General features: G+C 52.5%; 1 protein-coding gene across 5 annotated transcripts in view; it reads right to left on the reverse strand.

The window, feature by feature from the left end:
• The window catches only part of LOC123775143 (uncharacterized), a 91,191-nt gene that overhangs the window by 14,107 nt on the left and 60,221 nt on the right, over positions 1-16,863 (reverse strand). For all 5 annotated transcript variants that reach the window (XM_045770058.2, XM_045770057.2, XM_045770060.2 and 2 more), the window contains 2 exons: positions 13,008-13,117; positions 11,364-11,486 (listed from right to left, as the gene is read on the reverse strand). In XM_045770058.2, coding sequence (XP_045626014.2) covers positions 11,364-11,486; positions 13,008-13,117 — 233 coding nt within the window. The remainder of the gene's footprint in view (positions 1-11,363; positions 11,487-13,007; positions 13,118-16,863) is intronic.

Consider the following 16,863-nt stretch of genomic DNA (forward strand, 5'->3'; position numbering starts at 1 on the left):
TCAGTGCTCACTGTGGGGTCAAGAGTGTGTTGAGGAAACAAGATGGGGTCATCAGTGCTCACTGTGGGGTCAAGAGTGTGTTGAGGAAACAAGATGGGGTCATCAGTGCTCACTGTGGGGTCAAGAGTGTGTTGAGGAAACAAGATGGGGTCATCAGTGCTCACTGTGGGGTCAAGAGTGTGTTGAGGAAACAAGATGGGGTCATCAGTGCTCACTGTGGGGTCAAGAGTGTGTTGAGGAAACAAGATGGGGTCATCAGTGCTCACTGTGGGGTCATCAGTACTCACTATGGGGTTTCTTCCTTTACGGATGGTTGAGGGCGTGTGCGCGCAAACTGTTGCCACTACACACACTCTGGTGTGCTCTGTATCTATACAACTGTGAACTGCAACATTAATCCTGTCCTCACACACACCCTAGAGGGCAGTAAGAGGAGCCATGGCCGCCACACGGGGAACACTCCCTGAAAGTTTCTAGAGTTTATTTACTTCTCTTCTGTAGTTCTGCCTTGCCTATGTTGCCAGTTGTGTTGTTCAACCACCGTACGGCATGGTGGTGGTCTTGGCTTGTGTGCTTTTCTTCATCTTTATTCTTCTCATGCTTCCCGTGCTTTGTTACCTGGGGCAGGGCAGGAGGCGGGGTGCTAGGGGGCCAAGACCTGGCCCACTCCTAGAGCTGCAGGGCAGGAGGCGGGGTGCTAGGGGGCCAAGACCTGGCCCACTCATAGAGCTGCGGAGAGCAGATGACACAACCACCAGAAAGTTAGAGTGAAACAAAACAGATAGGTCCAAACAACTCAGAAAATGGGTAACCCTATAATTAATTTTTTCCTCTTCCGTTTCCAAGGCAGCTGATATCTTGTAGCTGCGACTCTCGCCTTGCAGTTGCTCAGTCGTCGTCTTTTGGAGCGGAGTTGTGTCCTTGCTGCTTGGGGCGGTTTTCTAGAGTTTGGCCCTCGCCTGTAGTTGGTCGATATAGGCTTCCAGGCACGGGAAGGCTTCCAGGCACGGGAAGGCTTCCAGGAACGGGCAGAGTCTTGTCTTGTCACACTTACCGACGTGTGCACATTTGTGGCATCTGCAAAAGATGACACAAAGCTCTGATTTCTATTGTTGTCTATATCCAATATGAGAATGAGAAAAGTCAGTGGTGCAAGGACTGAGGCACAGAGCTTTTCACTGTGCTTGTACTTGATTTTGTTTAAATGACGTTTTCTCTGTGTTCTGTTTAACAGGAAATTGAATATCCATCGCCCTTCTTTATCTGTTATTCCAAATGATCACATTTTATATGCTATCACTCCAATGTCACACTTATCAAATGCCTTTGCAAAGCCAGTGACCACATCTGCAGTCTGATGTTCTTCTGATGCATGATTTTATCATAGTGGTCGAGGAACTGGAAAAGGAATGATGTTCCCGCTCTACCTCCATGTTGGCCTGGGTTGTGATGGTCCTGGGTGTCCTCCATGAACCTGGTGGCAGCCACTGGCTTTCAGATCTTCTCTCCAACATATATGATAAAGCTCCTCTTCTCCATATTTAGAAGATTCACAGTTTGCAATTTAGTGTCAATTTATTTCAGTTTGAAAATATGTACAATACGATGTCTTCACAAAAACATAATCTGTCGCCTGTTTGACCCTGAATGCAAGTCTATTTAAATTAAAGATCATGCAAAACTCTCTGGACTGATCTTTGTGGTCAGCCTCACACGGTGGTCACCTCGCCATTACCTACAAACTCAGTGTTCAAGGGGCCTTCCTTACTAAAACATACCTCCTGGGGGTGCTGCTCCATTTGCACTCCTCTCTGGTACTGTTTAATCTCTGAACAAATCCACAAGGGCCGTGACGAGGGTTCAAACCTACGTCCGAGAGCATCCCAGCCGCTGCCATAATCGACTGAGCTACGACATGGTATAAGAATTGCAACCAGAAATTCTACTGAATTTACTTGGATCCTGTAGCCTCTCCGAGACACAAACCAGGATTTTACACAATTCCCTTGTGAAAAGCCTGGTTTGTCACTCGGAGAGGCTGCACGATCCAAGGTAGTTTAGTAGAACTTCTGGTTGCAATTCTTTTACCATGTCATAGTTCAGTTGATTAAGGCAGCGGCTGGGATGCTCTCGGACGTAGGTTCGAACCCTCGTCACGGCCCTTGTGGATTTATTCATTTGATGCATCACGCTATTGTGATTTCTGTGTGTTTAAACTCTACTATGGATCCCCTTCATATTCATCGGATTTTTCGACCTCAATTCTGTTTTCTTGGCGCTTTGTATCATTGAGGTTCGCACTTCAGCTTGAGTCTTTTAATCTTACCCAAAGCAACGTTTAAATTTAGAAACCACTATTACATTTCAACTCATCCTCTACTCGAGTCCATTATGGGTTCGTATCCTGGCCGGGGAGGATTTACTGGGCGCAAATCCTTAACCGTAGCCTCTGTTTAACTCAACAGCAAAATGGGTACTTGGTTGTAACAACGATTCTTCGCGGCAGGGGATCGTATTCCAGGGACCTGCCCCAAACGCTACGCGTGCTAGTGGCTGTACAAGAATGTAACAACTCTTGTATATATCTCAAAAAAATTACATCCAGCGGTCAACTCCACAGACGCATTCATCAATGTTAACATGCTGTTCATTCAAAACGGGAATTTTCACAAATAAAAATTAATATTATAATATATATTAGCATATTGTGTATATATAGGCATAGATTAGGGTAGATGTTCAGGTTCTGTTGGCGATTATTTGTATTTGTAGTACGTGGATGAAGCTTTTACCAACCCGTCCTCGACTCAAGTCCATTACATTCAGCGGTCAACCCCACAGACGCATTCATAAATTTTAACATGCTGTTAATTGAAAACGGGAGTTTTCTCAAGTTTAAATCAATATTATAATATATTAGCATATTGTGCATATATAGGCATAGGTTAGGTTAGGTTAGGTTAGGTTAGGTTAGGTGTTTAGGTTCTGTTGGCGATTATTTGTATTTGTAGTACGTGGGTGAAGCATTTATAGCGTTGTGATTCGAACAAAATTCGTCAGTGAAGCACTTGTTCCGGATATGTTCGAACGTCAGCAGTTGTGAGTCGTGTGTAAAGCGTTTTTCATTCATAAACACCAGGGGGTTTGGCGGGTGGATGGAATAACTTTCGGGACTTTATTTGGAGGACGGGCTGCTTTCTCTGCAGCCCGTCCTCGAATACAAAGATCCAAGCTCGTTAATCCACCCACCAAACCCCCTGTTTATGAATGAAAAACTGTTTTAACTCGTGTAAGTAACTGCAGGAAGGTGGGTTGTGTCTACCATACACTCCAGCAAGGGAACATTACAACAATATGTGGCGGCCTTTACAAGTGTACGGGGGCAGGTCAGTGGACCACCAGAGTGTCAGCGGGCGGGGGCTGGACCCTCCACCCTCACGCCCTCACCAAAGGTGAAATGACTTTTCATAAACATCCATATTTTATTAAATTTAATTTGGCTTAAACCGTTACAATGTTTATATATATATATTATATATATATATATATATATATATATATATATATATATATATATATATATATATATATATATATATATATATATATATATATATAACATACACGAGAGAATGAAGTGCAATATCGCACTAATCAATGAAAATAATAAGCCAGTATTTTCAAAACCCGGGATCCTCTTGATCAGTGATCCTCTCCTCACTGCTCAAGAGGATCCCGGGTTAGGACACACACAGTCTACAAATCCTCACGTCTTCAAAACAATGGGTTATTATTTTCATGTGTTTGTGTTAAACATTAAATCACTGACTCTTACATACAACATTTTACCTCCGAGGATCACATCGTTTAATATATAAACATAGTTGGTAAATGATATAACACAATTGAAATATAAATGGGTTATAGTAAGAGTCGGATAATGAGTGAGAAACGTGTGTGTGATCCCGCTTAAACATCCTGGTATTAAACAACATTAAATCACTGACACAGCTTCTGTTCTGCATTTAAATTGGCCGTTTTCAGTGGCTTAAGTCACTAAGCAGAAGGAAGTTTGAGCGTGGACCATTTTGAGGTATTGTGTTCATTGAGTACTAATAAGAGGTAGTCTAAAACATTCCTACAAGTAACGCAGACAAGCACTACAGTGCTTAGTATTGATCACCTCCTCTCACCCAGACAACATTCTCAGTACTTGCTACCTGTCCACTTTTATATGGTGCTCACACAGTACTAGACACCGGCCCCTCTGACACAGTACTAGACACCGGCCCCTCTGACACAGCAGTAGTGACGTCCCCTGACACAGTCACACCAGTACAGACGTCCCCTGACACAGTCACACCAGTACAGACGTCCTCTGACACAGCCACACCAGTACAGACGTCCCCTGACACAACCACACCAGTACAGACGTCCTCTGACACAGCCACACCAGTACAGACGTCCCCTGACACAGCCACACCAGTACAGACGTCCTCTGACACAGCCACACCAGTACAGACGTCCCTTGACACAGCCACACCAGTACAGACGTCCTCTGACACAACCACACCAGTACAGACGTCCCCTGACACAGCCACACCAGTACAGACGTCCTCTGACACAGCCACACCAGTACAGACGTCCCCTGACACAGCCACACTAGTACAGACGTCCCCTGACACAGCCACACCAGTACAGACGTCCTCTGACACAGCCACACCAGTACAGACGTCCCCTGACACAGCCACACCAGTACAGACGTCCCCTGACACAGCCACACCAGTACAGACGTCCCCTGACACAGCCACACCAGTACAGACGTCCCCTGACACAACCACACCAGTACAGACGTCCCGTGACACAGCCACACCAGTACAGACGTCCCCTGACACAACCACACCAGTACAGACGTCCCCTGACACAGCCACACCAGTACAGACGTCCCGTGACACAGCCACACCAGTACAGACGTCCCCTGACACAGCCACACCAGTACAGACGTCCCCTGACACAGCCACACCAGTACAGACGTCCCCTGACACAACCACACCAGTACAGACGTCCCCTGACACAGCCACACCAGTACAGACGTCCCCTGACACAGCCACACCAGTACAGACGTCCCCTGACACAACCACACCAGTACAGACGTCCCCTGACACAGCCACACCAGTACAGACGTCCCCTGACACAGCCACACCAGTACAGACGTCCCCTGACACAACCACACCTGTAGACACGTCCTCTGACACAGCCACACCAGTACAGACGTCCCCTGACACAGCCACACCAGTACAGACGTCCCCTGACACAGCCACACCAGTACAGACGTCCCCTGACACAACCACACCAGTACAGACGTCCCCTGACACAGCCACACCAGTACAGACGTCCCCTGACACAGCCACACCAGTACAGACGTCCCCTGACACAACCACACCTGTAGACACGTCCTCTGACACAGCCACACCAGTACAGACGTCCCCTGACACAGCCACACCAGTACAGACGTCCCCTGACACAACCACACCAGTACAGACGTCCCCTGACACAGCCACACCAGTACAGACGTCCCGTGACACAGCCACACCAGTACAGACGTCCCGTGACACAGCCACACCAGTACAACCGTCCCCTGACACAACCACACCAGTACAGACGTCCCCTGACACAGCCACACCAGTACAGACGTCCCGTGACACAGCCACACCAGTACAACCGTCCCCTGACACAACCACACCAGTACAGACGTCCCCTGACACAGCCACACCAGTACAGACGTCCCGTGACACAGCCACACCAGTACAACCGTCCCCTGACACAACCACACCAGTACAGACGTCCCGTGACACAGCCACACCAGTACAACCGTCCCCTGACACAGCCACACCAGTACAGACGTCCCCTGACACAGCCACACCAGTACAGACGTCCCCTGACACAACCACACCTGTAGACACGTCCTCTGACACAGCCACACCAGTACAGACGTCCCCTGACACAGCCACACCAGTACAGACGTCCCCTGACACAACCACACCTGTACAGACGTCCCCTGACACAGCCACACCAGTACAGACGTCCCGTGACACAGCCACACCAGTACAGACGTCCCCTGACACAGCCACACCAGTACAGACGTCCCCTGACACAACCACACCAGTACAGACGTCCCCTGACACAACCACACCAGTACAGACGTCCCCTGACACAGCCACACCAGTACAGACGTCCCGTGACACAGCCACACCAGTACAGACGTCCCCTGACACAGCCACACCAGTACAGACGTCCCCTGACACAACCACACCTGTAGACACGTCCTCTGACACAGCCACACCAGTACAGACGTCCCCTGACACAACCACACCAGTACAGACGTCCTCTGACACAGTGTCAAACACTTGGAGTTCCTAAGAAAGCTGTTATCCTTGTCTCTTTATATTTATACACAATGTTATCAAACTTTTAATTAATAAACAAAATGTTCACTTACAAAGATGTGAGTACAAAATACAACACAGTTATAGGACTTGAGACTTGCTAATACAGTACATGTTAGTTTAACATTTATATTATTACACGTTATACATGCACACAACACCTATGTGTGTTTCCTGCATGTGTGGCACCACACACACATATATATATATATATATATATATATATATATATATATATATATATATATATATATATATATATAAAATTGTTGTTAAATATGACCGTATTGCTGGCGTTGTTGATGATATAGTGTAAGCATTCTATCTTCTATTTTCTTAGTACAGTATCAGTATTAAGAAGAACTATCAAGGTAGCGACATTCATGGTCAAAATGTGGGTGGAGATGACCTGTGTGGTGGTGATGATCGGGGGAGGCGGCTCCAGGAACTGGTGCCAGTCTGGGCATGAAGGCTATAGTCTTTATTCTGAAGAGTTAAGATGGGTGTGTTTTGCTGGCGATGAGTCACAATAACGTGGCTGAAGAATGTTGACCAGACCACACACTAGGTGAAGGGACGACGACGTTTAGATCCGTCCTGGACCATTCTCAAGTCGATTGTCAATCGACTTGAGGATGGTTCAGGACGGACTGAAACGTCGTCACCCCTTCACCTAGTGGGTGTGTTTTATCTTACAAGTGTAGCTTCCAGGATTTGCACTCTCCTTTGGTCAGAGGTAGAGTCCAGGATTGTGGTATTATCTAGTAGCATGTTGCTAGTGAGTGTTGTGTTATGTTCACTTTATATATGGCTTGTAGGGGTTACCCGCTTGTAGACGGTAAGTCAATCTTTACAAAAGCTTTGTGGTCGTTATTGCATATAGGCAGATGGAAGGCGACATCCTTCACGCGGGGCATGTAAAGTGCCATACCACATTTGCTAGTTGGAGAGAGTTGTATTGTTTATTGGGCTGTTCTTAAGTATTCAATCTCCAGTCCTTTGTGTTTTGTAGTAAATAATGATTTCAAGTTTTTGGTCCAGATCTGTTGCTTTCACTCCATTTGAAATTATATTAATAATTATTCTTTCTTCTGTTTTATACCGAGAACTCATAGTGGATTTGTTATTGTTTGGTGTTGTGGTTGATGTTCTGTGTTATACCCTTTGTGTAAATATCTTGTGATGTGTGTGTGGAGTTGTCTATGGTGCACCCCTTCTTTGTTAGTACTCGGAGGCTTCTGTCCTCTTGCTGCTGGATGTTATGGCCCTCACAACAATGAGTCGTGGTGGGCTAGGCTGGGTGGTGGTGGTGGTGGTGGTAGTGGTGGGCTAGGCTGGGTGGTGGTGGTGGTAGTGGTGGGCTAGGCTGGGTGGTGGTGGTGGGCTAGGATGGGTGGTAGTGGTGGTGGTGGGCTAGGCTGGGTGGTAGTGGTGGTGGTGGGCTAGGCTGGGTGGTAGTGGTAGTGGTGGGCTAGGCTGGGTGGTGGTGGGCTAGGCTGGGTGGTAGTGGTAGTGGTGGGCTAGGCTGGGTGGTGGTGGGCTAGGCTGGGTGGTAATGGTAGTGGTGGGCTAGGCTGGGTGGTGGTGGGCTAGGCTGGGTGGTAGTGGTGGGCTAGGCTGGGTGGTGGTGGGCTAGGCTGGGTGGGTATCAGTATAGCTGCCTATACCACACCAGTCTCAACTGCCTGGACACTGACAGTGACCATTCCTACACATAGTAATATTGGTGGCTTTAGTAAGAACTTGTATGGTCACAGTGTGGTCTCTGGTTCTCACGTACGGGGATGGGGTGTACACCAAGTACCTAGTTCTTGGGTAAACTTAACCACTCAACTTGGAGTACATCCTTTATGCCTATCAATTCCTTTCTATCATTTCAAGAACAAAACTTTGTAGAAAATAAATCACTCAATAATTAATTGATTCTATACCATCATCTTGGTTCTTACTCTTCTATATACTCATTTTAAGACAAGAGAAGCATAGCGAGTTACGCTGTAAGATCAACAGCGCCAGCAATGTGATCATATTTAACCAAATATCTTTATTTAAAGTAGATAAATATCAAAGCCTGCCTGTATTAAGCAGGCTTCCCTGCTTAATAAAGCAGGAAAGCCAGCTGCCCAGGTATACACTTGTATGTGGTGGTGGTGGCCTAGCCTGGATGGTGGTGGTGGGCTAGCCTGGATGGTGGTAGTGGGCTAGGCTGGGTGGTGGCAGCGGCGGGCTAGCCTGGGTGGTGAGGGTGGGCTAGGCCGCGTGGTGGTGGGCTAGGCCGCATGGTGGTAGGCTAGGTCGCGTGGTGGTAGGCTAGGTCGCGTGGTGGTAGGCTAGGTCGCGTGGTGGTGGGCTAGGCTGGGTGGTGGGCTAGGCTGGGTGGTAGCAGCGGTGGGCTAGGCTGGGTGGTAGCAGCGGCGGGGGCGGGCTAGGCCGCATGATGGTGGTGGTGGTCGGGGAAGGCAGAGGCGGGGCCACCTGAACCAGCATCACCCACAGTCACCTGGAGGGACGTGAGGAGCGGAGACAGCACCTGCCCCAGCGGCCTGCACGCACGCACGCACACACACACACAAACGGTTAGTACAAACAACACAAACATTATCAAAATATTAAACAATTTATACCAAGCTCTGTAAACCACACCAAATCTATTGTTAACACTACCGACAAGGGTGACCAGAGCCACAAGATGTTAATTAAGATGTTACATAAGATGTTACAGGCAGGAGACAGGTCTGGTGGTGAGGGTTAAGGGGGTGTTACCTCACAGGTGACAAAGGTGTGAGCAGGTGGCTGTGTACACCCCTACACTATGTACACACTCATTGTTGTATCACACCTCTGTAGTAACCATCATCCAGTACTGGTGTACTGCGTCACTGTCAACACTCCCCCCTCTCTCACAACAATCCCCCCTCTCTCTCACAACACTCCCCCCTCTCTCACAACAATCCCCCCTCTCTCTCACAACACTCCCCCCGCTCTCACAACAATCCCCCCTCTCTCTCACAACAATCCCCCCTCTCTCTCACAACACTCCCCCCTCTATCACAACAATCCCCCCTCTCTCTCACAACAATCCCCCCTCTCTCTCACAACACTCCCCCCTCTCTCACAACAATCCCCCCTCTCTCTCACAACAATCCCCCCTCTCTCTCACAACACTCCCCCCTCTCTCACAACAATCCCCCCTCTCTCTCACAACAATCCCCCCTCTCTCTCACAACAATCCCCCCTCTCTCTCACAACACTCCCCCCTCTCTCTCACAACAATCCCCCCTCTCTCTCACAACAATCCCCCCTCTCTCTCACAACACTCCCCCCTCTCTCACAACAATCCCCCCTCTCTCTCACAACAATCCCCCCTCTCTCTCACAACAATCCCCCCTCTCACAACAATCCCCCCTCTCTCACAACAATCCCCCCTCTCTCTCACAACAATCCCCCCCTCTCTCTCACAACAATCCCCCCCTCTCTCTCACAACAATCCCCCTCTCTCTCACAACAATCCCCCCTCTCACAACAATCCCCCCTCTCTCTCACAACAATCCCCCCTCTCTCAACACACACCCCTCTCTCTCACAACACCCCCCCACTTTCTCACAACAATCCCCCCCCTCTCTCACAACAATCCCCCCTCTCTCTCACAACAATCCCCCCTCTCTCTCACAACAATCCCCCCTCTCTCTCACAACAATCCCCCTCTCTCTCACAACACTCCCCCCTCTCACAACACTCCCCCCTCTCTCACAACACTCCCCCCTCTCTCACAACACTCCCCCTCTCTCACAACACTCCCCCCTCTCTCACAACACTCCCCTCTCTCTCTCACAACACTCCCCTCTCTCTCTCACAACACTCCCCTCTCTCTCTCGCAACACTCCCCTCTCTCTCTCGCAACACTCCCCTCTCTCACAACACTCCCCCTCTCTCACAACACTCCCCTCTCTCTCTCACAACACTCCCCTCTCTCTCTCACAACACTCCCCTCTCTCACAACACTCCCCTCTCTCACAACACTCCCTCTCTCTCTCACAACACTCCCCCTCTCTCACAACACTCCCCTCTCTCTCTCACAACACTCCCCTCTCTCTCTCACAACACTCCCCTCTCTCTCTCACAACACTCCCCTCTCTCTCTCACAACACTCCCTCTCTCTCTCACAACACTCCCCTCTCTCACAACACTCCCCTCTCTCTCTCACAACACTCCCCTCTCTCTCTCACAACACTCCCCTCTCTCTCTCACAACACTCCCCTCTCTCTCTCACAACACTCCCCTCTCTCTCTCACAACACTCCCCTCTCTCTCTCACAACACTCCCCTCTCTCTCTCACAACACTCCCCTCTCTCTCTCACAACACTCCCCTCTCTCTCTCACAACACTCCCCTCTCTCTCTCACAACACTCCCCTCTCTCTGTGACAAGACCTGCTCTAATAAAGTGGATGGGTGACACTTGGCAAGTAGCGTGTGTGTGTGGGGTTAGTGGGGTTAAGGGGGTGGTGTTAGATGGTGTATATGTGTGGGGTTAAGAGGGTGGTGTTAGATGGTGTGTGTGTGGGGGGGGGTGTTAAGGGGGTGGTGTTAGATGGTGTGTGTGTGTGGGGGGGTTAAGGGGGTGGTGTTAGATGGTGTGTGTGTGTGGGGGGTTAAGGGGGTGGTGTTAGATGGTGTATATGTGTGGGGTTAAGAGGGTGGTGTTAGATGGTGTGTGTGTGTGTGTGGGGGGGGGGTGGGGGTGTTAAGGGGGTGGTATTAGATGGTGTGTGTGTGTGTGTGTGTGGTTAAGGGGGGGGGTGGTGTTAGATGGTGTGTGTGTGTGTGGGGTTAAGGGGGGGTGGTGTTAGATGGTGTGTGTGTGTGTGTGGGGGGTTAAGGGGGTTAAAGGGTTGGTGTTAGAGGGTTGGGTGACTCACGTGTTGAGGAGAGCGTCTGGGAGCTGGAGGATGGGCTTGGGCACACCTCGGCCACACAGGAACTGACACACCTCCTCGCTGAAGTTGTTGCAGTTGTGCTTGAGCAGGTCATACGCCCCGGGCCTGAAGCATCGTCCCTCATTATTACTAGTACTGCTCTTACTACTAGTACTAGTACTGCTCTTACTACTACTGCTAGTACTAGTACTAGTACTGCTCTTACTACTACTGCTAGTACTAGTACTGCTCTTACTACTACTGCTAGTACTAGTACTGCTCTTACTACTACTAGTACTACTGCTCTTAATACTACTGCTCTTACTAGTACTGCTCTTACTAGTACTACTACTGCTCTTACTATTACTACTAGTACTGCTCTTACTACTAGTACTGCTCTTACTAGTACTGCTCTTACTACTACTGCTACTCTTACTACTACTAGTACTGCTCTTACTACTACTAGTACTGCTCTTACTACTACTAGTACTGCTCTTACTAGTACTAGTACAGCTCTTACTAGTACTAGTACTGCTCTTACTAGTACTAGTACTGCTCTTACTAGTACTAGTACTGCTCTTACTAGTACTCTTACTACTACTAGTACTGCTCTTACTAGTACTCTTACTACTACTAGTACTGCTCTTACTACTAGTACTGCTCTTACTAGTACTAGTACTGCTCTTACTAGTACTAGTACTGCTCTTACTAGTACTCTTACTACTACTAGTACTGCTCTTACTAGTACTAGTACTGCTCTTACTAGTACTAGTACTGCTCTTACTAGTACTCTTACTACTACTAGTACTGCTCTTACTACTACTAGTACTGCTCTTACTAGTACTGCTACTCTTACTACTAGTACTGCTCTTACTAGTACTGCTCTTACTACTACTAGTAGTACTGCTCTTACTAGTACTGCTCTTACTAGTATTGCTCTTACTATTACTGCTCTTACTAGTACTGCTCTTACTAGTACTAGTACTGCTCTTACTACTACTAGTACTGCTCTTACTACTACTAGTACTGCTCTTACTACTACTAGTACTGCTCTTACTAGTACTAGTACTGCTCTTACTAGTACTAGTACTGCTCTTACTACTACTAGTACTGCTCTTACTACTACTAGTACTGCTCTTACTACTACTAGTACTGCTCTTACTAGTACTAGTACTGCTCTTACTAGTACTAGTACTGCTCTTACTAGTACTAGTACTGCTCTTACTACTACTAGTACTGCTCTTACTAGTACTAGTACTGCTCTTACTAGTACTAGTACTGCTCTTACTACTACTAGTACTGCTCTTACTACTACTAGTACTGCTCTTACTAGTACTAGTACTGCTCTTACTAGTACTAGTACTGCTCTTACTAGTACTAGTACTGCTCTTACTACTACTGGTACTGCTAGGGTTAGGTAGTGAGGCAGGGGCGGGGGGGGGGCAGGTAGTGAGGCTAGGGGGGGGCCAGGTAGTGAGGCTAGGGGGGAGCCAGGTAGTGAGGCTAGGGTGGGGGGGCCAGGTAGTGAGGCTAGGGGGGGGGCCAGGTAGTGAGGCTAGGGGGGAGCCAGGTAGTGAGGCTAGGGGGGCCAGGTAGTGAGGCTAGGGGGGAGCCAGGTAGTGAGGCTAGGGGGGGGGGGACACTCACCTGTAGGTACCTTCACCAAGGCCGAAGATATACTCGAGGAAGAGCTGGTACGGGACCTGTGAGAGCCCCAGTTCCTCCACGCGGTCTGGCTCTCCCAGGATGGTCCCTCCCTGTAACAACACACTCACATTATACTCTCACACTCCACCCAGGTGCACTCTCCCTCCCGCCACATGCACTCTCCCTCCCGCCACATGCACTCTCCCTCCCGCCACATGCACTCTCCCTCCCGCCACATGCACTCTCCCTCCCGCCAGATGCACTCCCCCTCCCGCCAGATGCACTCTCCCTCCCGCCAGATGCACTCTCCCTCCCGCCACATGCACTCTCCCTCCCGCCACATGCACTCTCCCTCCCGCCACATGCACTCTCCCTCCCGCCAGATGCACTCTCCCTCCCGCCACATGCACTCTCCCTCCCGCCACATGCACTTTCCCTCCCGCCACATGCACTCTCCCTCCCGCCACATGCACTCTCCCTCCCGCCACATGCACTCTCCCTCCGGCTAGATGCACTCTCCCTCCCGCCACATGCACTCTCCCTCCCGCCACATGCACTCTCCCTCCCGCCACATGCACTCTCCCTCCCGCCACATGCACTCTCCCTCCCGCCACATGCACTCTCCCTCCCGCCAAAGATAAACAATATTTACAACGTTAAGTATTAAAAGAAGGCACCAAGCCAGGGAGAACATGTCGCAGGATAATCACAAGGCGCTAAATATCGCTAAGGACGCCGGTACCAGAACACCCCCAGCAGCTGGACCACAGCAGGGAGCACCACCAGCAGCTGGACCACAGCAGGGAGCACCACCAGCAGCTGGACCACAGCAGGGAGCACCACCACCAGCAGCTGGACCACAGCAGGGAGCACCACCAGCAGCTGGACCACAGCAGGGAGCACCACCAGCAGCTGGACCACAGCAGGGAGCACCACCACCAGCAGCTGGACCACAGCAGGGAGCACCACCCCCACCAGCTGGACCACAGCAGGGAGCACCACCCCCACCAGCTGGACCACAGCAGGGAGCACCACCACCAGCAGCTGGACCACAGCAGGGAGCACCACCACCAGCAGCTGGACCACAGCAGGGAGCACCACCAGCAGCTGGACCACAGCAGGGAGCACCACCAGCAGCTGGACCACAGCAGGGAGCCACACCCCCACCAGCTGGACCACAGCAGGGAGCACCACCCCCAGCAGCTGGACCACAGCAGGGAGCACCACCACCAGCAGCTGGACCACAGCAGGGAGCACCACCACCAGCAGCTGGACCACAGCAGGGAGCACCACCCCCAGCAGCTGGACCACAGCAGGGAGCACCACCCCCAGCAGGGAGCACCACCCCCACCAGCTGGACCACAGCAGGGAGCACCACCACCACCAGCTGGACCACAGCAGGGAGCACCACCAGCAGCTGGACCACAGCAGGGAGCACCACCCCCACCAGCTGGACCACAGCAGGGAGCACCACCACCAGCAGCTGGACCACAGCAGGGAGCACCACCAGCAGCTGGACCACAGCAGGGAGCACCACCAGCAGCTGGACCACAGCAGGGAGCACCACCACCACCAGCTGGACCACAGCAGGGAGCACCACCCCCACCAGCTGGACCACAGCAGGGAGCACCACCCCCAGCAGCTGGACCACAGCAGGGAGCACCACCACCAGCAGCTGGACCACAGCAGGGAGCACCACCCCCAGCAGCTGGACCACAGCAGGGAGCACCACCCCCAGCAGCTGGACCACAGCAGGGGAGCACCACCCCCACCAGCTGGACCACAGCAGGGAGCACCAACCCCAGCAGCTGGACCACAGCAGGGAGCACCACCCCCAGCAGCTGGACCACAGCAGGGAGCACCACCCCCACCAGCTGGACCACAGCAGGGAGCACCACCACCACCAGCTGGACCACAGCAGGGAGCACCACCCCCACCAGCTGGACCACAGCAGGGAGCACCACCCCCACCAGCTGGACCACAGCAGGGAGCACCACCACCACCAGCTGGACCACAGCAGGGAGCACCACCCCCACCAGCTGGACCACAGCAGGGAGCACCACCCCCAGCAGCTGGACCACAGCAGGGAGCACCACCCCCCGCAGCTGGACCACAGCAGGGAGCACCCCCAGCAGCTGGACCACAGCAGGGAGCAACACCCCCAGCAGCTGGACCACAGCAGGGAGCACCACCACCAGCACCTGGACCACAGCAGGGAGCACCACCAGCAGCTGGACCACAGCAGGGAGCAACACCCCCAGCAGCTGGACCACAGCAGGGAGCACCACCCCCCGCAGCTGGACCACAGCAGGGAGCACCCCCAGCAGCTGGACCACAGCAGGGAGCACCACCACCAGCACCTGGACCACAGCAGGGAGCACCACCAGCAGCTGGACCACAGCAGGGAGCTCCACCAGCAGCTGGACCACAGCAGGGAGCTCCACCAGCAGCTGGACCACAGCAGGGAGCTCCACCAGCAGCTGGACCACAGCAGGGAGCACCACCAGCAGCAGCTGGACCACAGCAGGGAGCACCACCACCAGCAGCTGGACCACAGCAGGGAGCCACACCCCCAGCAGCTGGACCACAGCAGAGAGCAACAACACCAGCAGCAGCTGGACCACAGCAGGGAGCTCCACCAGCAGCTGGACCACAGCAGGGAGAAACACCACCAGCAGCTGGACCACAGCAGGGAGCAGCACCACCAGCAGCTGGACCACAGCAGGGAGCAACAACACCAGCAGCTGGACCACAGCAGGGAGCCACACCCCCAGCAGCTGGACCACAGCAGGGAGCTCCACCAGCAGCTGGACCACAGCAGGGAGCACCACCACCACCAGCAGCTGGACCACAGCAGGGAGCTCCACCAGCAGCTGGACCACAGCAGGGAGCACCACCAGCAGCAGCTGGACCACAGCAGGGAGCACCACCACCAGCAGCTGGACCACAGCAGGGAGCCACACCCCCACCAGCTGGACCACAGCAGGGAGCTCCACCAGCAGCTGGACCACAGCAGGGAGCAACAACACCAGCAGCTGGACCACAGCAGGGAGCTCCACCAGCAGCTGGACCACAGCAGGGAGCTCCACCAGCAGCTGGACCACAGCAGGGAGCACCACCAGCAGCTGGACCACAGCAGGGAGCACCACCAGCAGCAGCTGGACCACAGCAGGGAGCACCACCACCAGCAGCTGGACCACAGCAGGGAGCCACACCCCCACCAGCTGGACCACAGCAGGGAGCTCCACCAGCAGCTGGACCACAGCAGGGAGCAACAACACCAGCAGCTGGACCACAGCAGGGAGCTCCACCAGCAGCTGGACCACAGCAGGGAGCTCCACCAGCAGCTGGACCACAGCAGGGAGCACCACCAGCAGCTGGACCACAGCAGGGAGCACCACCAGCAGCAGCTGGACCACAGCAGGGAGCACCACCACCAGCAGCTGGACCACAGCAGGGAGCCACACCCCCAGCAGCTGGACCACAGCAGGGAGCACCACCAGCAGCTGGACCACAGCAGGGAGCACCACCCCCACCAGCTGGACCACAGCAGGGAGCTCCACCAGCAGCTGGACCACAGCAGGGAGCAACAACACCAGCAGCTGGACCACAGCAGGGAGCTCCACCAGCAGCTGGACCACAGCAGGGAGCTCCACCAGCAGCTGGACCACAGCAGGGAGCACCACCAGCAGCAGCTGGACCACAGCAGGGAGCACCACCACCAGCAGCTGGACCACAGCAGGGAGCCACACCCCCAGCAGCTGGACCACAGCAGGGAGCTCCACCAGCAGCTGGACCACAGCAGGGAGCAACAACACCAGCAGCTGGACCACAGCAGGGAGCTCCACCAGCAGCT

This window comes from Procambarus clarkii, chromosome 92 (assembly GCF_040958095.1).
Source record: "Procambarus clarkii isolate CNS0578487 chromosome 92, FALCON_Pclarkii_2.0, whole genome shotgun sequence".
Taxonomy (NCBI): Eukaryota; Metazoa; Arthropoda; class Malacostraca; order Decapoda; family Cambaridae; genus Procambarus; species Procambarus clarkii.